Raw genomic sequence first — 27158 nt, forward strand, 5'->3', positions numbered from 1 at the left:
TTACTACACACGCTCAGACATATAATTATCGGGTAATGATGTGGCGTTTCAGAAGTTTTTGAAATGAAAAATTGGTCTTACAATATCAACTATCCAGTAAAAGCCAGTAATAATTTTACTGGAAAGCTAAAATGGCAGCAAAAATGGCAGCTGAACTTGCAAGCTTTACTGGACTTTTACTGGTTAAACAACAACCATTTTCCAGGAAGCAAAACAGCTGATGGCATGATGCTGAGTGCCATTAGGGTTGCCAGACGTACACCGTTTTGACTTTTTGAAGGTTACGTAGTTCGCCCATTTTTGCCCGAAACCGTTCACTTTCCGCTTAAAGCATTTTTGTATTGTTCAACTTTCACAGGCGATTAGTTGAATCAAAGTTTAACGAAAAGTATAATTTTTATTTGAAAATATTCTTATGCCATATTTAAGGCTAAATATGTATACATACATATGTAATATCTTTTTTATTTATATACACTGGCGATCAACACCGAGTGCATGGTGATTTTTTCAAATATCTACTATGTTTTTTAAGTAAATTTTTATAAATATACATTTAATGCTTTAAACTGCATATCCACGAATTCAGACTAAAATGTTCAAAATTTGTATGGAAATTTGTTGCATTTTTCTAGAGTTTGTATTAAGTCTGAAAGTTTGAATTAATTTTATGGTTTTGGCTAAAGCATGAAAAATAGTTTTATAACAAATAACAAAAAAAAAAATTTGCTTGAAAAACATTGTAAATATTGAATTCTTATTTATGAACGGCTTTGTTGTTCCAAAAGCGAATAAATCAATTTTTTGTTGAATACATTTAGTTTTACTTGTCCCCCAAAAAAATACCCCTTTTTCTTTCTCAGTTGTACCCCAAGTCCACCAATTTGTTCTTATCTGTACCACTTTCGGCATTTTAGGTTTGGCAACCCTAAGTGCCATTAATGATAACAATAATGGATTGGCGTTTACACAATACATGTGCTAATGTTTCGTCGAGCTCTTCCTCAGTTCACAAAAAGTACACACAGTTCACAAGAAATGTGCATAGATCATATGTATGCACATATAATTGGCTTGCAGCTAAAGCTGAAGGAATTTTTTGTTAGATAATAAGTTTTGTTGCAAAAAAACCTGCCACATATGCCAAAACTGTGGTCGGAAATACTTAGTTTTTGAGTTTTCTGTCAAATGATAAATTTTCAGTAAACGCGATATGGACACGTGATTGTATAGGAAAAAGATTTAACGTACATGTTTTTTGGTCGAACGTGGTTGTCCCTGGCATTTACAGTCGAATTAAAATACTAAAGAGACACATATATCGATGTTCTTGTGTCAAAGAGACAATTTGTTTTGTTCCAAAGTTCATTGACCTAAAGTACCCGATTCTAGTAATTGCCCACCAGATCTCAGTTCTTAACACCCTAAGGTACCACCCTAATGTCAGTAAATTAAAATTTCCTAAAAATTATAAAACTATTGCTAAGGAAGTTTTTCCATTATTCCAGTAGAACTGTTTAAAAAATTATTTATTTCCGATTCTAAAAAGGCTACCTAAACAAAAACAAGTATTTTCTGTTATACCCCACCCCGCCTCCGTTTGACCAAATAATAGTAACAATAATTATAATATCTCAAAAACGCATTATACAGTCACTGCAGACGGAGAAAGACAGTTTTTCGGACTTTAAAATTTTCAGATTTTTTTTCAATGCAAAATTTTCTGTAAAAAAATTTACAACGAAAAACACCGGCGTATACAAAATCAGACCACTGTATTTTTGCGACGAACTGCTTCAAAAAAATAACAGAAAAAAAAACAATAAAAGCTTTGTTTTCGAAATTGCCTTGCAAACATACCGAGCCCTAACCGCCAAAATAACGTAAGCGACATTTTTTTCAAAATTTTCTTTTTGATGCAGAAATGTATCTAGATGCTCTAGAAATATTTCTGCATCTGAAAGAAAATTTTGAAAAAATGTCGCTTACGTTATTTTGGCGGTTAGAGCTCGATACTTTAAACTCATATGTAGGTGTACTAATGCGATCTTTTTTTTTTGCTTGCGAGGTGGTACGGTCTAATGGACATACATTCATAGATATCTATTTATACATAGGTATATACAATTTTTAATACACAATTCTCATGCCGACATTTCGACTTTCCTACCTTTTTTTTTTAAAGTAAAACAATTTCAGCAAAAACCTGCGACACCAAATCAACGAATTCACAACGTAAAACTGATATGAATTTCTTGACTGCACCAGTTAAGTACAAGACGATTTCTGTTTGTACAAGTTTTTGCGGTTGATTTATTTTCCTTATTATTGCTTTCTCTTAAGATATTCGACTACTCGAAGCTGCGTGGAAAAATGGAACGCTGCACTTATGTACATAAAAGATAAATATAGGCTTTATTTTATTTAAACTTATATTTTTCATTATTTGCATACATATACAGGTACATATGTATGTATGTAAGTATGTAAGTACATATCTTACTTGACTTATTGGCTGATTGGCAATGGTAAGGCGAAGTTGAAGCTAGTAATGATGTTGATATGTATGCTATGCAATGCAATGCTAACCACCAGTAAAGCCTAAAAGTAGGCAACACATTTTGTGAACTGCATTTTGCGATCAACATCAAGATCGCAAGCAAAGTGATGGCTAAAATATTAACACATTTTTCTAGCTTCAAAAAGAGGCGGACAATATGTACATATATGTATACCATTGAGGTCAGCTCATTAAGTTAAGTGACATTTTGACCGATTTTGGCGATTTTTCTTTTGTCTATTTAATTTTTATAATTTTTTTATGAAAGCTTAGCACATTACTTAACCAGCACTACATAAATCCTCATTTCAAACTTCGTACAAAAATTATAAAAATTTTAAACTTTTTATTAAAATTTTTAGAAAAATTTTGAGTACGCAGTGCCCGACAATTATTTTTAAATGAAAGAAAATGCCTAGCACCGTCAGTAGCACCGTAAAAATATTAAAAATCAACGTGACAAAAAGCTAGAAAGCTTTTTAAAATTTCCACTTAAAGCTACTAAAATTTAATGAGCTATAACACTGCATACCTAAAATTTTTCTAAAAGAATTTAAAAGAAAAGTTTAAAGTTTTTGGGTGTAATTGGTAAAGTTTGTTGAATTTTTATAATTTTTATAAGAAGTTTGAAATGTGGATTTATGTGGTGCTGGTTATGTAATGTGTTGTGAAAATGTCATTTAACTGGATCAGCTGACAATAAGTGTATATTTTTTTTAATGTTATCGGTTTCTTTGTTTATCGGAAAGTTGATACCTCAAGTGCGATCTTATATTAATTTGGTTTAGTTCCGATCATCGTGTCATGCAGATATAACGGTATCGGTAAATTTTTATACAAGCATTGAAGTCGGTTGTATTTTTTACATGTGTGAAATTTTTGTCAACAATCAAAAAAAATTTCAAACCAAATAAGCTCAGTAACTGTCAGAAAATACCAATCTGTAGAAAATCTACCAATCGTGTGATTTTACCTTTAGACGAGTATAACTTTATTTTACATATACATATTTTATTGATTTATTTACTTATTTGCTAATCTCCTTTGAAATCAAGTATGTAGGCATGCACTACCGAAAAGTCCATTGTCCGATATGTAACATCTGTTTGTCAATTTATCTTTTATGTACTTTTACAAGTACATATTTATTTGGTTCAGCAAGCCATTCATTGAAAAATATGTAAAAAAAAGTTATTGAATGCAAAGTAATTAATCGAAATTAGGTGAGTTGTAATATAATCGGTGAGGCGTGCTCTCTCAGCGGGGCGCAAGTAATTTGAAATCTAATTATAAATCTCACATTTGACTTTCACTCTATTGAAATGGATTTCGCGCGCAGCGTTCAATGTAATAAGGTCAAGGTTTTCGATATAAAATAAATAAAATACAGAGAATATAAAATGTTACTACGTTAAATATTTAAAACTGTATCGAACTCAAGGTTTATAACTTAGCGTTGTGTATTTATCTAAATGATTCTTCTTCTTATTTGGCGCTGTAACCGCCTAAGCGAAAGTTGAGTTCAACAAAGCACGCCAGTCGTTTCTCTATCTATCCTCCTTTCGCACAGCACTTCCTCGAGAAGTGTGGCCGAGTTCAGGACAGCTCTGGATTTGCTAGATACAGGTACTGATGTACGTCTGTACTGGCATCCGGGACACAACTCGCGGGCAACGAGGAGACCGACCGGCTTGTCAAAGAAGGCGCCCTGTCGAAAACTACACAGTTAAAGGAGGTGCCTATTTCCCTCTAAGCGATTACACGGGAGATCGAAATGTCCATAAACCGGAAGGCGCAGAAGACGTGGACCAAAACGCAAAGTTGAAAGGTGTCTAGGATTAGGTGCGGAGCGTATGCAATTAAGCTCACGAAGTTTTTCCTATCCCTCAAGAGGGAGGATGCTAGACTACTGGTGGGTGTACTAACAGGACATTGCCTTTTGGTATTCCACTCCTTTAAGCTGGCTCTGACTAATGATAAAATCTGTAGGAGATGCTGATCGAAAGAGGAGACAGTAGAGCATATACTATGTGAGTGTCCTGTCCTTATCAGACTGCGATTTCTGTCCAACTTGGAAGCTAACCACCAGTTATCTTATCTGGTAATGCTATGCATCTTAATAGACTCTGCGAAGCCACGCAGTGGCTAGCCAGCATACCTAACCTATGATTGAACTATGATAACTCTCAGCAGTCAACAGGCATCAAGTCAGTGGCGGCTCAGACGTGATGTGCACCATAAGTCTTCCAGGGGTACTCAGTTGGCCGGTAGTCGAATTTATTCACGACACTTTGCAGGAACTAAAAATTAAGTCCGTCCCGCAGTCAGTGGTAGGCGGGTTGGAAGAGTTGCTTCATGACTGCTGACGAAAATTGGCAGCGACCGCGTGTCCGATGATGCAAATGGTGTGGTTGACGGCGTTAGAAACTTTCCCTCTGAAACCCGTTACCAGACTAAGGAGAGGGCTGCCTCAGAAACCCTGAAGTCATTGTTTTCCAAGAACTGGCATCCAAAAGAGAGCGGACGGTAGATACTTAATACCGACTATTTTCTCAGTCCCTGTTGTCGGGCTCAATTAAAGATATATCCACGAAAAGTATTGTTTCCATGGAGTCGGTTGAGATAGAGAGAGGGGTGTATGCTGAGTGATTTTAAGGAGGCAAGTGAAGAAGTGATGTATGTCATGCGTGTTGTCTTCACAAGCCGAATATGAGCAGGTGCGCAAGAGTTGCGCGGTTCTCTCAATGCAGCTGAAGCTCTTAATCTCTCAATAAAAGCGTTCAGTTCATAGCAAGAATGATAGAATACAAGATTGCGCCAATCGAGCTGAGAGCAACTGGCCGTGACGTCCAAAAATACCAGAATGAGAGAGCAAAGACGAATTCAATAAGAAAAAGAAGAAGAATCGAACAGCTGGGGCGAAATTGAAAGGTTTGTTTACAAAGTGCATAATAAATCGCGGATTTACGGAATTATTTAATTTTAAATGGTAAATTGGTTGTTTAAAAGTAAAGAATGTGTACTTATTAAATGCAGTGCAAATCGCTGAAAGTGTTAAATCACTGCAATCATTATAATGATTTTCATTTTTTCAGTAATTAAACAAATACCAGCGGGCAGCCAGCGGGTCAGTTGCTGGTAACAATTTGCAGAACGATTGCGGGAGGCATTCTACGCATTCATCTTAGGTATATTTCACTTCTGATCACATGAGTGCACGTACTCCAGATGTTGATGTTTTCCTTGCAGATCCTCAACCTCCTTAAGCGTGCTGTCATAGTAAAACACCTTGCTAGGTGTTGTGGCACGATGTGGAGAACACAGAGGCGTCAAGGCATCTGGCAATATGCCACAGTTCTCCTCGTCCGCGCGGTTATGGCCCATAAGACCTTCGGCTTCTGAAATTTACTTTTTTATAACTAGGAGAACTTCAACTATATAAATTTGTAATGCCTTTGGAAGTGGACTGCTCCAGTAGATCGCTCACAATGGTTTTGTACACTTGCTGCTGGGCTTCCTTGTCAGGATCTGGCATTTCCGCAGCAGGCTTGAAAATTGTCGGCACAACGCCCCGCTTTAGTTTACGCTTTTTAGCGTAGCCTAACACAATTTAAAACATTTCGTTTAATAAAAAGCAGTATTAATGAAAAGTGAAAAATATAAGCTTCCGGCGGGTTTCATATTTACGATGAGCGCGGCTACCTTTCGTGAAATTTACTCCTGAGTCACACTATCCTCACGAAATCCAATAAGCGTTTATTGGCGAATTAAATAGTACAACTTACCCATTTTATATTGAAGCTCGTTCTCGAAGTCATCAGTGGTGAAGTGTTTTACACAGATGACGCTGGTTCGGGCGTTGAAAATCGTTGGTCTCCGGCAGAACTGGATCCACTTTTCCACCAACTCAATGTCGGCCGGAAAAGTAAAAAAAGCGCACCCAGATCCTTTGGCACTTACACTAGCACAATTAATCACTGCACACCTCATTTTTTCTTTAATTTATAACTTTTTTTATCAGTTTTCACAAAAAACAAAACAACGCTCAAAGTCTTCCGAATTTGTAAATTTGTAAAGTTGAAATAACCTAAAACGTCACGAACCAGAAAATGTAAACAAAAGAATTGTGTGACGTCAGCGAATGGGTGGATGCTGTCAAATCGACGAAGAGAGGGTTAGCGGTCCGCGAATGGCGCGACCTTTATTTTCTGGATCGTGAGTTCATAGCGACAGTGCTTCAGCAAGTGTGTTCGGATGAAGCGATTGCGTTCTATGACTTCGCTAATCCTTTTTCCGTGTAGGTTTTGTAAACCTGGATCTTACCGGAGCCTAGTTAACCTCTTTGTTATAACAATCTATGTCAAAGCTTACTCTGTTAAGAATCAAAGCTACCTGAGTGATTTTTCTGTTAGTTTTCTCTGTGTTAATTATGCGTCTGGGTTATACTCTGCGAGCACCCACAAGCTATCGCCGTTACTCGTAACTTTGGTAGTTGCTTAGTAAGTTAGTCTTTCCCTCAACTAAGTACCAAACTCACTACTTGATTATGATGAGAGAATAGGAATTTGAAAACAAATTAGAGTAAACCATGTACAGCTCTGTTAAAGCAGACAAATATTTTTTCCCCGTCTGTGGGTGATTTTGATTAATCATCGAATAATGTTGGACCACTGAGTCAATTAAAAACCGCTGTTGAAATTTTAGATTTTTTATTTAAGGCACTAAGGCAGAAGTGTTGAAGTCACTTATCGGAAGGTTTTGGTTAATAACATATAAGTATGTAACAGTTTGAAAAAGGCAAAAAGAGTATAGATTTTTGGACTACAAAACTTATTTTCTTAAAATTAATTTACATATTTGCACTCAGTGCAAGCAATTATATGACTACATTTATTTCTATAAATCACAGTTTTATTGGCGCTTTTTGCTCGCATCAGCCGCTGGGCTCACCTTGTCTTTCCGTTTCAGAAGATTTCTCACGACTTTCAAAAACTTTAAAGGCAACCAAATCGCTAAAACGGCCACTAAAAGCGCGCAACCGAACACATCCAATAACAAATACTGATAGAGCGGCATATAGGCGCCGGCGGACTTCAAATGTGGCGCACCTTTATGTCGAGCCACATACTCCATCCAGAAAGAAGCTTCGTCCAAGGGATGCATAGGATTATCTCTGAATTTTCGCGATGCTTCCAACGCCTTCTGTTTGTAGCTGGAATCGCTTATTAGCAGTTTTACGTTCAGCAACAATTCTTCACTTGTCATTTGACCGAAATTCAGCGAACGCGCATAGCCGCCACGTACTGACTTTATAGTATTTCGATGCTGATCGCCATAGAGCGGTATGCAGAGCATAGGCACACCCCAGTAGATGCCCTCTTGGGTGCCAAAAATGCCGCCGTGTGTGATGAAAACTTTTATATTTGGATGTGCGAGTATGTCATTCTGAGGCAGCCAACTTTGGATTTTCACATTTGGCGGCAGCTGACCAATCGATGAGTTTTCGAATTTCCACAATACATCCTGCTTGAGTTGGCTGAAAGCGCTGAGGATGAGTGAGATTTTATCTTGCGGCATATCAGTGCTTTTCACATAGGAACCCATACTGAAATAGACTACGCCGTGGGTGGAGTTGTCCAGGAAACTCTGCGGGGAGGAAAGCATTTTTTTTTTTTAGTTTATGTGAAAGTTAGTGGATTTTGGTTGGACAAACCTGTATATCATGTGGCAGCGGTTTGGCTCTCTTTATATGTACACCAGCGACATTAAGGAGACCAGACATGCTGGGTCGCGGCACATCCAGACTGCGGTGGCTATTAATGAACATCATTGAAATGTTCTTCTCCAGTTGGCGTACATTTGGTAACGGACCTAAAATGCAAACAAAAAATATTGGTCATCAGTGAAGCAACCTTCCTAGACTTGCGATTAGTTGTGTACCTTCAATGAATCCGGAAAAATGTTTCTCAGCCATTTCCTGCATTCTCGGCATGTAATGCCAGCGTCGCATAACGACATCGTAAAGCGATAAGTATGTATTGTAGGCGCGTTGCGTGAACGTCATTTGATCTGTATGCGAGAGGAGTAGGTGTGGCACAAAGGACCAAGGCGTAAGCAGCCCCATAGCGTGATCCATATTATCCGCATAACCCATGGTGCCTAGCGTCACTACAGGACACTTGAATTTGTGCGCAAACATTAGAAAACTCTCGTGGAAGAACTGTTCCAAGACCATGAGATCGAATTCCAAATCCTTGCTGGCGATCAGCGATTTGACTTTGGGATCATTGAGCGCATGCTCGCTGGTTAACAGTCCCACATGCCACCACATTTGCAGGTTTTGAAAATCATTTGAGAAACGCATTTTGAAGATGTTCTCTTTGGGAACTGCAACCAAAAGATGGTGGGAATAAAATAACAAGGAATGTGAGAACTTGTAGGCATTTTTATATTTCAAGCTAAATATACTATGAACGTCAAACTATACTCACAATAGTAGGGTATATCGAATTTCGGTTCAATAATAATCTCTGTCAGATTTTCATGTGGATATTTGGAGCGATGATTTGTCACAGCTGTTACATGATGTCCACGTTCTAGCAGATCCCGCAGAAAGTGTTCCAGCCACATCCAATGACTGGGCGCTGGAAACGGACCCATGAAGAGGATGTTGAAAGCGGCTGAGTTTAGTGGCATTAGAAGTGCCGCAACACAGAATAATAACCACTGGAGCTGCATCTATATATGAAGAATAGAAAGAAAAAGCAAACAAATATGTAAGTAAAGTATATGGTAAGAAGGTATAAAGTTTTTCAAAGAGAAAAATCAATAAACTGTTAAAAAAAAACTACTTAATGGATTTTAAACAAATTTTCGGAAGTTATTCCTTAACTGGGCTGCCTGCAGTTCTCAAGAAAAATCACAAGAAATATTTTTCATTATTTCTGTTGTTTCTTATAGGCGGGATACACGGTGCGTCTGACTCGAGGGTCGGTTTGGCATGACTTTGAGTGACGACTCAACTGTGTGTACACGAAGGGTGATTCAACACGTACACAGATGACTCACGAGTCAGACGCACCATCTATGATGCCTATAACATTGCGTTCGCTGTCTTTCTAGAAGAAACAAATGCACGATAATTTTTTCTTGAGAGCTACATACTGATTGAAGAAATTTTGATATATGTAAGAAAATTTCTGTTCCAATTTTCTACTTCATTTTATGTAAGTAGTACATACCAGAGCTGTGTAAGTGTGAAATCATTTTCAATTTTAAATCAACAATTTTTTTCTATCCAGTTTTCATTACTTATTCTTCGCTTAAGATTGAGGTTTATAATTTTTTAATTTTCCATTCACTCAAAGCAGTTATGAATTCACACATCAACATATTCATAGCAGGATTGAAAAAACCAATGCCCAATCAAAAAAAGGTTTAACACTGAATGAGTATTGAAAAGGCTGCAATCTTTTATGTGTGTGCATTCTTTAATTCAGTACCAATCATTAGTTCAAAGACACCCTGGTAAACAACTCTTTGATAAAAAGGAATATTTTAGACAATTGCTAAATTGTAAAAATTCGAACCGGCGTTACCCAATTTAAGTTTTTTGGTAGAGGGGATTTTGTATCATAAGTTTAGGATTATATATAAAACAGTTGTAATAACATTTACGTTTTAAATATAATTCATATCTTATCTTGAAAATGTTTAAAATTTACATAAAATTAGATAACTACTTCGCATAAGCTTTACATTTAGGTTAATAAAATTTTAGTGAAAATATTTTAAAAATCTTAGTGTCTTTAATAAAAAAAAACAGCTCATCATAAAAATTGTATCGCCGTTCGGCGTCGGCGTAAGACTGTAGGCCCTCCCATTTGTGTGACAGCAAAGGCGCACGCTACAAATCGGAGGAGAAGCTCGGCCAAAACTTAGCAAAAGTGTCAAGGCCAAAATATGATTATTATAAATAAATTTAGTTTCAAACAGGTCTTCAAACACCTCAAAAGTATTCCTAATATTATTTAGTTGTGAACCCGCATGAGTCCGAAATTACCATTTTTTACCAGAATTTCCAGATTTTACCGGAAATCGTACTTGGTTTTCTGGCAACTGAGAGGACAAATAAGATAGTAAGTAAGGTCATCTCTTTGTCAGAAGCTACCAGTTTTAGTCCGATGATTTTTTGGTGGTAAATTCTGGTAAATGTGTCAAAAGATCCGATGTAGTGAGTTTGACAACCAAATTGTAAACAAAAGAGAAGTGCACTCTGCTAATGCATGTTGAAAAGTATTTAATTACTTGTGTAAGTGGATTCTAATGAATTTTGGTTAAATTACAAAACGCTTTAAAAGTGATAATGGAAACACATAGCTGAAGATTTCATACTTACAGTGGGATAAACTTCAAACCTCTAATTGAAATTAGTTAAATTTAGTTATTATTTTTTTATCAATTTTAAGTTTTCGTTTGGAATAATTTTCATGAACTTATCTATTAGGAGATCTCTTTGGAAAATTACCGTACATCCGATATCTATTAAAATATTGACATCCTCACTTTTTGGAAAAAGAAGTTCAAGATACAAGTTTATGTGCAAAAAATAAATTGGAACATATAATAGAAAAATTTTAATTTCATTACCCAGACTTTATGAATAGCCTACTTTACTTATAGAAATAGTAGAAATTCCGAATTAGTAAGTTCTGTCAAGACGTCATTCAAAAGTTTTGAGGAAAATCACTTTTCTCTTTTGTGAAAATTTGGGACAATCTTATGCGAGTATTGTCGACAAAATGTTAGTCTATGAATGATTAAAAATTAACGAATAAATGTTTAATCGCGATTAATGATTAACATTAATTAAGCGATCGCTGTGGTGTAGTGGTTAGAAGTGCGTACTACCATTCCGCAGGGTGAGGGTTCGAGCCCAGTTACGACCAACATAAAAAAAAAGGAAAAAGTTTGTTGTAATAATGAAAACTGTAGGTCCCTCCCCTTTGTGCGACAACATCAAGGCGCATGCCACAATCGGTGGAGTAGCTCGGCCAAACACTAACATATGTCGATGGTCCTTTGCAATAACGGCACAATTCAAAATTTCAGGTTTTTGAGTTATATAGTGGATTAGGTTTATAAATAACCATATTCTTCTGAGGCAAGTCGACATAGGCTTTGTTGTTACCAATCCGGCAGAGGCAAAGTTTTGCCATTTGGAATAAAACCGAAGTAGCCTATCCTTACTACTGAACAGTGGCAAATATCTAACATTAATCGTGAATATTGGCATCAGTCAAAAACTGTGAAATAACGACACTTTTCGTTTTGTGCTGTTATTCAGCAAAACCAATTGGTTTTTTTTTCGTTTAACTACATACGAGTTGTTACTTATTTCGTATTTTTGCAGTGCAACACTTACTGAATCTTTAGAAAAAGACATAATTTGAAAGCTTACAATATGACCGGATAATCCGGAATTATTCCGTTCCAAGACATATTATTGCTAAATTACGAAATAAAAAAGTCTTTAATTGGCTCTACTGAAATATATGAAATTTTGAGTTGTGTCGTTATTGCAGAGGACCATCGATGTGTGAGTACCTTTCTATTATTATTAGTAATCATCAATACAATTTTAAGTTACATAAAGCCAGTCACAGCACTTTTTTGTATTCGACACTTCCAAAAATCACATAATACATAAAATAAATAAAAGCTGTTCTGATCAATATTACATATGTAAACTGGAAACTGTTAAAAATTAGTGCGCTTGTGTACAGAGATTTCAGAACCAATTTAGTTCCTAAAATGTCTGTTTGCAACACATAACAAAATAAAAATGCACATCAAATTGCTAAGAATGATGAAGGAAATCGATTCAGACATGCCTGTTTAACTGGCCGTGCGTGCACAAAGCAAGCACATGTTAATTAAGGGCCTATTCAAGTATTATGTAACCACCAGTGGGAAGCGGGGGGCAACATTTCTTCAAATAAGTCAAACATTAATTACACACGCACAAATTTTGCCTGCAATTTCGATCACAATTGAACACTGCACTTCACTACCGTTTCGAATTTTTGAAAGCGTTTTTTAAGCTATTTAGTGGTTTAAGACTTCTTGTAGGCACTTGGTATTGTAAGAAAAATATGCGCAATTCGATCCCTTACTATATTTTTTTGTATTGTAAAGAACGCCCGTTTTCTTTAAATTTGTAAAATTACAATAATTTTTTTATTTTGTTTACATCTGTCATTTGTTACAATTAAAGAAAAGTCTAAGAGTTGCCAAATATAAACATTTTTATATCTGATTTATTTTGGAACGAATTTCCGTCATCCCTTGTCAAGTTTGGTTTGCAGACAAACCGGTTTCGGCGTTGTGCCATCTTCAGTGTCATTTTTCGTTCTGTCTGGTTCTGGTTTTATATCTATTTATTATAATAATAATTTACAATAATAATTTATTTAATTGATACTTTACTAAAACACAAATTTGAAGTCCAAATACATTAGTAAAACTATTTATCACAAAATGTTATTAATTGTTTGCAAGCGTACTATAGTTTTCATGCATTTTGAGAACAAATAAGGGAATAATGTATACATTCATGTGCGTACTTCCACTCCACAGAACCATGGTTAGATCCCTGGTCAGATCATAACCCAAAATAGCAGTAGTCCTTCGGCACGCAATGACAAACCTTCGAGTATATTTCCGCCATGAAAACACTTCTTATATAATCATTTGGCGTTCGGTGTCAGCCTTAAATATGTAAGTGTCTCCATTTGTGTGACAACAACAGAACTCATGCCTCAAGTTTGAGGAGAAGCTCGGCCAAACACTTAGAAAAATATTTTAGCACCAAATATTTATTTGTTTACTTATTTTAAGGGAGATGGCAATCTTCAGATTTCACATTTTGAATACAAAAGGTTCAACCCTGATACAACAAATAGTATTAGTACTGTATGATAATGACAGATTGCATTCCCATAAACGTACAATCATACATGATTGAGTTTTTTTTTTTTTGCATTCACATTCTCTATGAGAATGGGTCTCAACCATTCCATAACACTCTACATATGTTGTGTTTACGATTTGTAACCAATCTCAAGAGTGGTTGTTAAATTTTTTAAATCAAACAATCACATTTTTGAAACGAAAAAAATGAGAATGCACACTCAATTGATTTAATCATTACACAGCTCTGGTACATACATACATATATGAATTTTTGGCTTTTCTTGAGAGCTGCAGACAAAAACTGGTCTTCATGTAAGCTAGCAAATAACTCACTAGAAGGCACTGAAATCGAGAGATTTATAAATTCGTATTTATGGCCGGCTTTTGCTCTATGTTTATGCTATACGAATGAAGAAAGGGGCAAGTATGCATACAAAGAAGCGCAGCTTTTGCGTCATTCCCGCATTAACCCTTGCATCTAGCCCTGTTTAATCGAATTTCAAATTTGTTAAAATTAAGTTCAATTGAAAAACAAAATGTTTCTTTTAATTGCAGTAAAATTTAGAAATTAAAAGTATATTAAATTAAAAAAAAAAAATATTAAATTAAAAAATGAATTAATAAACAAGGTTTCTGTTAATTAAATAAAATTAAAAAAATAAATATTTTTTTTTAACAAAAAACTTTAAAAATTTATATCATTTAAATCAAACATAGAGAAAAATATAAATTAAGTTGAAAAAAAAACAAATGAAAGTTAAAAAATGTTTTCTTTTCAAAAGAGGAAAATCTAAAAACTAAACGGAAACCAAAAAAATATAAATAAATAAAATTAAAAAAAAGAAAAGAAAAGTATAAAAAAAGTTTCTAAAAACTAAATGAAAGTTAAAAGAATATGTATTTTTCATTTTAAAGCAATAAAGTCTAAACACTAAAAAAATGTTAAATTAAAAATAAAAAGTAAAATTATAAAAAGAAAAGGACAAATAATAAATATAAGTTTATAAAAATTTATTACGATTAAAAAAGCTTTATTTTTAAGACAACAAAGTTTAAAAAAAATTTTTTTAAAAAATAAAAAACAGTTTTTATAAATTAATAATATAAAATATTATATTTCTTTATAAAACAATAAAATTTAAAAATTAAAAGCAAACTAAATAAAAAACAAAAAATATCAAAAAATAAAGGGAAAATAATACATATGTGTCTTTAGAAAAAGATAATTAAAAAAAGAAATCAAATAAAATAAGTTTCTTAAGATTAAAAGAAAAAAAAATAATAAATCTAAAAAGAAAAGAAATATAAATTAAAAAACTAACTTTAATTAAAAAAAGAAAAGGAAAAATATATGATTATAAAAATTTAATTAAAAAATTTTATTTTTAAACTGCTTTCAGTCAAAGGAGGTTTTCACTATGAAAGTTGGCAAGGGAGCTTTTTCGTAAGACTTTCGTGCCAGCATAAAAGAAAACTTTTAAGCTATGTACATGCGAGATAGCTGTATTTCAATTGACTTATAGCTGTGGGGTGTCAGACTCAGACTTCCGAACAAGGGGTCTGGTCCGAGCAGATGACATATTCAGTCCAAATAAGTTGGGCTGTTTTGTGCTCTGCTCTTAGACCTTTCCCAATCTGATATTAGTAATATTCATTGCGCAAATATTGCATTCCGACTTCGTCATCAAATTTCTGTTACTCAAAATGAGTTAAAAACATATGTATATTTATAAAGTAAGCTTAAATCCAAATGCATGTCTGTATTTCATTCAAAACAAAAAAGTTCACAAATGTATCGCTCGCAGTTATGAAGCCTATCAACTTACACACATATGTATGTCCGAATAATTGCATAATTACATATTATTTAATTATTTACTTAATAACAAAATGAATACAACCTGAAAGACACGTGTTTTAAGTAAAAAAAAATATGCAATAAATAAAAATAAAGCAACATGTGATATATGATAAAATCTAGGGAACTGCTGCGGCTAACCACAAAAATCAGAGGCGACGACAACAAGCGCTGTTTGGCAGCTGCGCATAAAGTTTTAATATTGTTCTTTATAAATAATAGGGACACAGTATAAATGCAATTCGATGCTTTAATTACATCAGTTAATTTGGTTTCATTCTTTGCCGAGTGCTAGTGCAGTTGTGGGCGGTATTGAGTTATTAATCAATACCCAGTGCACGTGTTTTGAGTTGTGCGAGGTTTGACTCTTTGAATATTTTTGCATAGTTTTATAATTGACACTACTTAGTAACAGAGGGCGGTTTTCGCTCCAGAGATAATAGGCATATCTTATCAAACTTGGCAAACAAATAACACACAACTACAGCGAAATCTTTTTGTGCACTCTTAGACATTAATCGGACCTTTGGTAATAACTCACATGGGGTAAAAAAGGTCTAACCCGCCAATGAATCAGAGTAATGTAACGAACTAGATTGGCTCAAACATCAGCGGGAAATAAAATGATAATGCTAGAGACTTTGAGAGACTGCCACCTTGCGGAACTACTTGAGATAATTCCCAATATGGGGATGTGCTCCTCTCTACCGCAAATAAAGACGTATTAAACTTCCTTAAAAAGAGCACATACAAAGGTATCGTACCCAAAGGTACACATATGTTACAGAAACTCAGGAAAGTCTAGGGGTAGGAATAAATGGTCCTAAATCCCAGAACCCCTTCCCATAAACACACAACGTAGCAACCCGGATGAGATCGGAGCCCTTCTTTGTTCTATGACCATATACTACCAATGATGAGTTAAGTACAGAGGGGCGACAGCTTGGAAGAGATCTCAGGCCAAAAAACGTATAGGAGGTTATATCTTCAAGAGGTCTAGGAGTTGCTAGCAACCCTGGCGTGCGCCACAGCAAACTTTCAACTCTTGGCTGCAAGGAACAATGTAATACACTACTGGTCCGCAGGGTACTGCGAAATCAAAGGGAACGAGGTCGCCGATGAACTGAGGAGAGAATCCTTAGCATCTGCTCTCGTGGGTCCGGCAGCCTTTTGCGGACTCTGTTGGTTATTGATATTGTTGGCCTGTTGGACTTATAAAATCTGAGTGGGCAAAATCAGAATGCAGTAAGCTCTGAAGAGGGTGGAAGACATTAGACAGGTCGAGCCTTATCGTGATCCTTTCGCTACAAGGCTATTAGTCGCCTAAATATCACTGATATCAGATTGTTCCCTCAATATTTGACCGGCCATAATCGACTCCGATCTCATATGCACATTATGGGTCTGCCCACAGAGACGAAATATCGACTTCGCTTTGAGAACGATGTGATATCCAAACTGTGAGTTAGCTACTCAAAGTCTAATGCATTTTAATTCAATACAGTAGTTTCCTTAGGTGCCCGTGGGTGGATAATGAAACAAAGGGCGCCCACGAACACAGTGGAAGAGCCTGATGCAGGAGGACCCGTCTGCATTCGGGATGTAAAACTTAGGTGTAAGGAAATCGTGTACTAAATATAACACTTTTGGCAGCTGAAACAATTTTGGACTTTCAGGGTTAGAGATTTCAGAATCAGGATAAGATCATCTCGGTGGCAGTGTCTCTTTTGCCGTTACATCGAAATCCTTAACTAGGAAAGTTCCTTTAAAAAAAATTTACATTTTGAGAAGGTTGCCACTTGTTTGAAATATTAAATTCCATTAACTTGGGACAACATGTGTGTCAAACGAGAGAGATTTAAGAAAGCTCAAATTCCAAAATATTTAAAAGAAAGTTGCCACCTGTTTGTATAATTAAATTCTATTAAATCTGTAAAAATCTGCTTAAAGTTTGGCATTGATATAATCCATATTGCCTTGTTCCGATTGTATAAAGACGCATACCCTGGTGTTCGTATTGCCGAGGAGAAGGTTTAAATCTAAGTTAAAACAAGAAAAGAGTTGCCACCTGTTAAAAAATTTAATTCAGTTAGGTTAAATGAATTACTGCAATATGGGTATCAATCGAAATAGTTTTCAAAAAGCCTTTTTTTATAAACCTTGCACTTGTACGAGGGTTGCCAACTATTTAAAACATCAAATTCAGCTTGCATTAGGGCAATTTTTTAATTGAATGTTTAACAATGTGGGTTTCAGATAAAGGATGTTAAAGAATTGAAATGTTGTAGTTGTAGAGTATTGAGAAGGGGGTTGCCACCTGTTTGAAAAGTCGAATTAAATTAAATTATGCACAAGTTACAAAATATGCATATAAGTATGAAATAGTAAACTATGGGTGCTAAAATATCTCTAGTTGGAAAAATTAGAATATTTTTGAGGTGTTGTTGCCACCTGTTTAAAAATTAATCTCCTTTCAAATTAATTAATAGGTTCTAAACTAAATGTGAGGGAGTTGCTAGCTGTTTAAAAAACTAAAGTGCTTTTCAATTAATGGAATTAGGTAATTGAAATAAATATGTATCACAATATGGGTGTCATACGGAAGGTCTTAAATAGTAAGAAGAGTTTAAAAAAAGTATATGAGAATTTTATAAAAATAATTAACAGTTAACTTAAACACGAGGTGAGGGCCTCTCATTTAAACTACCAGTACATTACTTGTGCACTGGGTATAAGCAAACAATTTCTGACATCAGATCGACATATAACATAAATGCCAGTGCGCGTGCGCGCATTCCGTCAAACAAAACTTTGCATAGATAAAACTAGTTCGTTTGCATTTCCTTGTTTCCTTATTACATTAACAAATTAGCATGTTTATGACAATGACTTGCCCAATGCAATTTAATTAATCTTATTTCCACTATTGACGTATGCAAATTTTTTAAATAAATGCTTTTTTTATCTGTCCACCCACGCACAGGCACACATACATACATACGACAAAAAAATAAAAATAAATAAACATAATTGTTCGTATAAAATAAATGATCAAGAAAAAAAATAAAAGCACGTATACATTTTTACGCAAAAAGATTTAACACGTTGCATTAACGTTCTTTTATTGGTGGTGGTGGACTTTGTCATCCGCATAGAACGGAAAATGCATAGGTATGCACGGCCAGGTTGATATATACATATGTATGTATTTACATGACTATAAACATTCAGTTTTCAACAGTGCAAGGCTATGACCCATATAATCTATGTGCACTTTCTTATTTGAAGTGATTTTTATGACTTCGCGCATTACCCCCCTTGCCCCTTCTTCCCTTTAAGCGCTCTACAAATACGTACGTTCAGCACTATAAGCTTCAGTTAAATGCAATTAATAATACATAAATGTTTGCTAATAACAAACTGGCTATAAAGAGTTATGTTCTTTAAAAAATATGCGCATAATTAGTTGGTACTTGCTCTATAAATTTGTCTGACTTTAGCGCATTAGGGAAATAAGATAGCAGTTAGCTGACTACTTCAGTTATGCATTTTTTTTTTTTTTAATGAGTAATGCAAAAAACAGAGTTAACATTCGTTATTCATCCAGTAGCTAAACATTCATAGACCTTTTTAATTAATGTAAATTATAATGATCAAATTGCGCATTTATTTTTATTTATCTTTCCACACAGCCAATCAGACATCCTCCAGAATTGTTAAGGATTATTTCCACTTTTTGTTTAACGAAATCGCCGATGAAATGGCTAGATGAAGATACTTAACTATCCGAAAACATTTTCGGTCTCAGTCTCTCCTCTTTGAGACTTTTGATTACAGAATAGGTTTACTTAGAATGCACTTAATATTGGGAGACGGCAGAGCACTTTCGAATGGTCAGGTCATTGAGTGATCCAATCATTTGGAAAGACTTTAACTTCTTAAGAAAAGTAGATTTCAGAATAACTTTCTCAATAATAAGCCTCTATATGAGAGCCAACATGCAAATCAGGCAAGCAAATCCACTATTACGGCAACACATAGCCTAACTGAAGTTATTGAAAAGACATTGCAGTATAAACAGATAGCTTTGTGTGCATTCCTGTACATATCAAGTAGTTTGGACAATACGTCTTACGAATCAATATCCGACAGCTATGATAAGGAAGGATATTCCCAGCCTTCTAAGTGATTGGATCATAATCATGTTGTAATCCAGAACTATAAAAGCGAAGGGAGTGTTATCTCCTTTACCATGGACACTGGACAGCTAAACGGTAATGTATTCAAGGCATATGGATCATCCAGTAGACATCTACGTTGTTGGCTGGCATGAGGACACTATTGCAAGCTGCGTTCAGATTAACGGAAAACTAAAGTCCACCGTTTTCCAATTTACCGAAAGGAAGAAAGTCAACTTGACTAGACTTGACCTTGGCAGGGCAAGAAATTGAGTCCTCAGAAGAGGGGAAGTTTTTAGGGGTAACTCTGAACAAAAGCCTCTGTTCGAATTCACAAACATATGATATGTTAAGTATATATAGACGGGCTTCCTTATATAGCTGCGAAAATGTAGTGCGCATATCTTCCCATTCCTCCAATGGGTTGCTTTTCAAAGAAGATTCTAAAGCATAATAAGTATTGCGCCTCCGATACAAGTACTTTTTTTCGATACCTACTTGGATCGCAACAACTTGGATTTACTTGTATCGATTCATCCCGAAACATATCTCGAATGTTACCAACAATGCTACAAGGCAGTTTTATGCCTGCCAGAGACTTTATGGCAAAACTCCAAACTAACGTATTGGTGTTTTATTTTGAGGTCGTGAAACCCGTTGTTATATATGCGGCACTGGCTTGAAAAAAGCTCTGCTGGAGCGTCCGACGGCTGCTCAATATAATCAGCATAAAAATGGGGATATTCGGGGTCACCTGGAAGTTCTGAAGCCATTCCAGATATCATGCTACCGAAATAATTCTTTGAAAATCCATACAAGATCAGAATTCCTAAAAGAGATAGCTGTGAATTGTAATATCTATTGTAGGCAAAGGGCCCCCAAGTTTGGTATACCGATGTGTTGAAGATAGACTATGGTTAAACTGGGGCAGGCATACCTAGACGAAGATTCCAGAAAAGTCTTCGCAATCGAAGTCTGTATTGGAGAATGTCTTCGTATAAGGACAAAAGGAGCTAGAATAAATATTATGTCGTATTATGTAGGCAGCACTAAAAGCCTTACACTCATTTAGGGGTTAGGAAAAATCTGAGATTGCTGCCCATTTGCGAAAGTCAACGGGAAGGAGACATTCAAAGGAATTCATAACTCCTTCCAGGAGGAACTCCAAACTACTCGTTATACTTAGCCGAGGGAGGTAAAAGGACTCTTATAGGCTACCTGACAGGACACTGCAAGTTAAGGAACCATTTGAAAGGCGCTGATATAAAAAAAAACGATAGCTCTTGGGGAACGATTATCTTCTCCATTCAAACATTTGAAACACGGCAACCTACATTTTGCTTAATTTCACGCAAAAAGATTCGATTATATGCTCCAAAACTACATTAAATTTTCTTAATCATGTGCCAAAATCAAGACCTCACTCATGCTTTCCTTTAGATACTAACAATCTTGAACATTTACATTTCCAAGTCAGTTGGTTGATAAAAAAAGCGAAAAATACAAAATAAATGACAAATACCTTCACGAGACTAATCCATGACACTTAAAGAAGTGACTACAGTTGAAAAAGAAACACCTGCTTTTACATATGGGTTCAGCGCAAAAAGCGATTAAACTGATTAGTCGGAGTTAGATCATTTGTCTCGCCACCCTTGGGTAGACAATGAAACCAAGTGCAGAAGTATCTGTTTGAGCTTAGTATAACCAACTTCACAAAAGAGAGATAAATTTTAACGAAATTTTTTGGTCTCGACCCACTTCCAACTTTAGAACCCACAAAAGTTTTTATGGGAAACCTATAAATCGTTTAAATTGGATTTCTTCTTGATTAGGAGTCTTTAGTTCTGAATGAAAATTACCAAAATTTATAAGCGGAGTAAAAGGATCAACCACAAAAGTTCTACACCGATGGAATTACGATGCTACCCGAAAAATGGCAAAAGATCGTAGCTAATAGATGGATAATATGTACTTCATTAAAATTAATTTTCAATTTCTAAAGACATCTTTTTTTTTTAATATATCCATAAATGCACGTAGATATTTCATATGACCCAATCGGTACATAAAGCTCCATTAGCCACCTTTGTTAACTGTCCTCATGCACCGAAATACTAATTTTCTGCACAAAATTAAATATCCCCGGTAGAGCGTAAACGAGAAAGAAACATGTCAATATAACGACCACGTGGCTAACGAAAATAATGGGGTCATAAAATTACTGTCGCAATCAAAAAACTTGATGCCGTTAAGATAATAATATTAGGCAAAACCCAAAACTGTTATAGAATTATAATATCTGACGTTTGTCAAATCAGCAAAGCATCTACGCTTTATCAGTTGTTGGCTCTTTACTCCATTATCTTTACTTATGTGCACACGTACGTGCATATTGGAACTAGTACTATCTAAGTACTTAAGTTTCGTCTAGAATAAAAATATATTTAATTAGGCGCCACACTATGCACATACATACATATATTAGAATGTGTCAAATAAAAGGTTTTTTCTGACGAATCCTTGGCCAACTTTATTTTTTTTTTTTTGTATGTTATCATGGCAAGGTCTACTTTTTTATTTTATTTTTTTAACTGTCGTACTAATCCAAAAGCAGGCTCATTTAAAAGAGCAATCCTTCTGCTATAAGAAGGGTATGTTTACTTATTTTATGTTAGTTTGTGTTACGAGATATAAGCATTTATATGGTGGGACCCCGAGAAAATTTTTCAGATTCAGATATCTTTTGTAAATAAAGAATCAGGTTTTTAGGAACTTTTTTAATGGCAACGTACGTAAATCATGACTCTCTTTTTAAATTAGTCAGGGTGTGAACTTAAAAAAAAAACGCATGGCAGAGAAAACTCACTAAGAAAAATTTCCGGAATTGCACAAAAATGTGTACAGTCCATTTTCGAAAATAGCCATTTACTTTAACACTACTTATAAGTTAAAATAATGTTATTGATGTTTTTTAACATCTAATAAAATGCAAATATGCAGCGAAGTGAAAAGGATACTATTTAAAGTGCAAGCTCGGGTTACCCCTCTTCTTCAAATATGTACTGTACTTTGTAAAAATAGTTTGAAAACGCATTTGGAATAACTTCAAAATAAGACTTTCTTCTTTACAAAAAAAAAAGTTGCGGAACAAACAATGCACTGTCTTTCAAAATTGGCATTTTGTGTTCACAATTCTATGGAGCCTTAACTTTTCACTCAATTTGATAAAGTTTTTTTTTTTTTTAATGAAAGCTAATAAAATTTGCAAGTGACCAGTTGAGCCCGACTTTTGAATTTTTTTTTTTTAGTGCAAAATGGAGAAAAATTAGCAATTTTGAAGAAAATCGGTTTTCCTGTTCCAGTTAATAAATGTTACATAAAAAAAATAGTTGAAAACTATTTCAGGGTTCTCCCAAAACGAAAAAAAATTTAAATGTCAGAAAAAGTTTTGACCAAAATTAATTTTTTTTTTCTTTTTGTTTTTTTTTTTTTTAATTTTGGGTATGCATTTTATAGATCATACTAAGAGGCTAAGAGTTTGCGTCGATTTCTAGTAGTTTAGCAAGCGCTTTTATTTCCCATATAATTTGCAGATGTGCTCGAAATGTTGGCGAAAAAAATTACTTTATGTAAATACATAGCGCACACCCCTTTTAAAAAAAGGCGCAACTAATGTTAATGCAAATATTTTTTTCTTCATACATGTATTTACATGTTTTTAATAACAAATATTTTCGAACTTTTGTCAGTCTCCTTGAACATAACATACCTACATACGTAGTTATTTCTTTGTGCAAAAGTTCGCGTCTTTAATATTGTTGCTGTACTATACTACATACTTATAGTATTTATTATGTTTAATCACATACTTGAAACAACATATGTACGTGTATCTGTCTCTAGATGGAATTGTAATAAAATTTTTACAGACATTGAGTATGCAAGTACATTTGTAAGTATGTACATTAGGCTGTGTCAGTATATATGAAAGAAAATGGATTGAACGTATGTCAGCTTTATTTGAAAATTTTCAAAAAGTGGACATCAAAAAAGAAAGTTACAAAGAGAACACAATTTAGTTGGTTTTTATCGTATGCCTAAAAAAATGTTCACTCGACATACAGAAGTGTTCAAATAAAACTGACACACACTAAAGTTTTGCACGTGATAAGCCCTAATGTATATGTATGCAAATAAGTAATTAATTTCCACATACTATTAATATAGTACCATTTTCAGCAATGTCATGATTTCAATCAGATTTTTATGAATAAGGCCATGAGGTTATTGAGATAAGCGATGTTTGTATGTATACTGTACTACTCTTATTATTAAAAATTGCAAAAAATGTTGAATTAAACTTTCACTCTTATTATAACTTACGCGAAACTAAAAAAAATATTTCCGCATTCAAATATTGTGTGATAAGGAACGAAATACATAAGTATTCTAGGTTTTTAGTGCCTAGTTTGTATCTTCATTAAAAAGCAGTCGGACAAATTATATTTGATGTACAGTGCTAACCGGGTAGAGTGAACTAATTCATGCAAGGCAGGTTTAACAAACCAAGATTGTTCTTAGAACTCAAATTAGGGATTTAAAGGCAATTTAGGTTAATTGATTAGCTAAATAAACACATATTATTTAAAATATCATGTAATATTAAATTTAAACATTTTTATATCTTAAAAATTAATTTCTTCCAAAAAATTTTTAACATTGGTTTTTTCTTTAAGGCACTCTTTCACGGTTTTATCTCTAAAATTTTGAAAGACAAGCATTGAATCAAAAGAATTAATGTTTTCATCGATCGCCTTTGCATCCATTTTTTATTCTGTTTGTTCACTCTACTCAGTGCAAAATAAATTTTGAGTTCACTTCACAGAGTATTCAATGAAAGAAATTTGGTGTTAACTGGATCGAGAGAGATCAGACACAAGAACAACAAAAACTAGTAGTGCCTTTCGCTCTACCCTCAAGAGAGGTATTTATAGAAATCTTAACAGATTTTAATTAATGTAGTAAGACGCTATGTCTAAATTATTTTATAACTATTAAATATAATTTTATAGAGTTACACGCCTATGATAAGATCCAAAAACAGCTATTCGTATGTGGTCTGACGGCAAGATTCAATAATAAAAGGTTTAAAATCGGCTCCCTTAGCAAGGCACTATGTGGGTGGGTTCGCGTGTGTGTGTAAAGCTTTTGTAAGAGAGTTAAGGGAGTGTCAAAACTCGAATGTCACTAGTGAGCAAACCTTTAGTTATTGAATCATGGTCTGATGCACAATTTTTTCAAGCATTACAGTGGAAAATCCGTTCACTAAACTTTAAAGTACGGGAGCTCTCCCCGCCACATTTGGGGCTGCTCTGAATGCACTTCTAAACCTACCGCAAATAAAAGGACGTACAGTGTGGAAAATGAATTTTTTTTGTGGCAATTTTTTGTGTGTAATATCCAGAGAACGAGAACAGAGAGCGAAATAAATGTATTCCATGCCATTGGAGATCTAATTAGACTTAAGTTGTGAAGGGTATTTTAGTGGTCAGTTTGAATGAAAAATTACCTTGACCTTAAACCGACCTTCAAAAGTAAAATTTTCGATTTCCTTTTTTGACCTAAAAACAGCAATTTTTCATCCAATGAGACTTTTTTGTTGCGTTCTCAATTAATTTCACTTTTGAAGGTCGTTTTTAAGGTCAAGCTAAGCAGACCTTTAAAATGACCTTCAAAAGTAGAGCCTTTAGTTTTTTGTCTCATTTTGACTTGAAAACAGCATGATTTACAAAAAAGATTAAATAAGTTTTTGGGTTCTTGCGACCTTGTGAAGGGATTTCGTGACGCGCAAGAGGGGCCAAAATAAGTACTTTAAACTTTTTAAAAAGTTCCTTGCAAACAGCTTCCAGGCCAATAACATAAAAAAAAAAATTTAACTTTTTTTGAAGGTCATTTTAAAATTCACTGTAATTTAATTGTATTCAACCAGAAAACTTTTACTGATTTCTCCATCTCAAAAACATACCTGGGGCTGTGGGCTGGCTTAATCCCAATACTGAGCCTGGTCTAACGAATTTTAGAACTTTTACTTAGGCCCAATTTCATATGACCCATTTAACACTGCTTTGATAACCTACTTCTCCCAATTTCTGGGTAAATGAGGATTGAAATCGGTGGTGTTTCCATTTTAAATAACGAATATTTCTAAATAAAATGCGTTTGAATAATAAATTAATATTTAGAAACTCCATATCTTTGAAAAAAAATATCAAAAAATCTTTATTATCTATCACAAAATTAATGCAAGCAAACCATGGTACGTCTCACAAACGTATGGTTATCTTCTAAGCAACTTTCAGTAGGGTTATCAAAAATTTACTTTCATATCATATATTTAATTAAATGACCAAGATATTAGATATGCAACCGTAATTTCAAGGAACCAGCAACAGTGTTACCACTTGTTTGGCATATTTAATTAAAGGTGAGCTGGAACCTAGAAAAAGTAAAATGGCATTTAAATAACAATTAAAAATTAACTCTAAGTGTCATTTAAATTTTCATCTGGAATTGGTCCTAACTCTAGAGTCTATATCGAAAATAATGGAAACAATATTCACAACTTTCTACGGGGAATATATAAATAGATGACAAGGCAGAACTTTAAGTGTCAGTCACGCTGCAGGCCTTTACTAATTAAAGAGTGTTCGGGGATGTTCAACCATAACCCGCACTACTTGTATGCGCCTTTTCGTAAACGCGGACAGAAACACCAGAGACCAAAGAACAACCAAAGCGGTGCATTTCGCGCGAAAACGTGCACCAAAGAAGGTGAATGAGGGTTTGGCGGCCAACGAGGCCATGGCAACGCTAAAGTATGCACCCGGTATTACTTAATTAGCAAAAAAATTTGTATAAGAGTTCACTAACTATGGGTGCATTCCACAATGTCAAAATACAAATCATCAGTTTTTTTCCCCTAAACCGCATCTAATCGTGGTTGCGCACATTTGGCATTACAATCTACTGAGGTTTAGCTTTGACGTATTGGAATACACCCTATCAGTAAATGTAGGTCTAATTTAATAAACATTTATAACAGAGTAGCTCGCGAAATTCTTTATAGGAATTTACTTTGATGTCATACAAATTATCAGCAATTTTTGGTAAGCTTTAATGCTTAGTGCAAATAAATACTCGAAATAAAATCTGATTGTATGTACGTGTATATATGTATGTATTCTGGTTAACTGTATGTTCACATGTATGTTCGGAATTCACAAAGCGCGAAAGAGCTGATAGAGCAGACCATAAAACAACATAAGTCCTTAACATACTTTTTTTTTGCTTACATACACCAAATAACAACTAATTATGATGGCATTTTATTGCTGCAAAAAAATTTTTTTAAATAGCCAAAGCAATAAAAAAATAGAGATAAGTAATTACATAGTTTCAAACAAAGTATGTTTAATTGGTTTCTGCCACAAATTAGTTTTAAGTTGGCTGCTTTTTTTTGCATGAGTGGTGCTTTGTGGAATTTGTATAAGTAAAATATGAGTTTGGAATCGCTAACTACGGAAAA

General features: G+C 34.5%; 1 protein-coding gene across 3 annotated transcripts in view; it reads right to left on the reverse strand.

Moving 5' to 3' along the window:
- Positions 1-7252: 7252 nt before the first annotated feature.
- The window catches only part of LOC118740943 (UDP-glucosyltransferase 2-like), a 515118-nt gene continuing 495212 nt past the window's right edge, over positions 7253-27158 (reverse strand). For all 3 annotated transcript variants that reach the window (XM_036472709.1, XM_036472707.1, XM_036472708.1), the window contains exons 2-5: positions 9052-9298; positions 8501-8947; positions 8274-8431; positions 7253-8206 (exon numbers count right to left, since the gene is read on the reverse strand). In XM_036472709.1, coding sequence (XP_036328602.1) covers positions 7472-8206; positions 8274-8431; positions 8501-8947; positions 9052-9298 — 1587 coding nt within the window. In that variant the 3' untranslated portion in view covers positions 7253-7471. The remainder of the gene's footprint in view (positions 8207-8273; positions 8432-8500; positions 8948-9051; positions 9299-27158) is intronic.

This window comes from Rhagoletis pomonella, unplaced genomic scaffold (genome assembly GCF_013731165.1).
Source record: "Rhagoletis pomonella isolate Grant_MI unplaced genomic scaffold, Rhpom_1.0 Rhpom_scaffold_00006, whole genome shotgun sequence".
NCBI lineage: Eukaryota > Metazoa > Arthropoda > Insecta > Diptera > Tephritidae > Rhagoletis > Rhagoletis pomonella.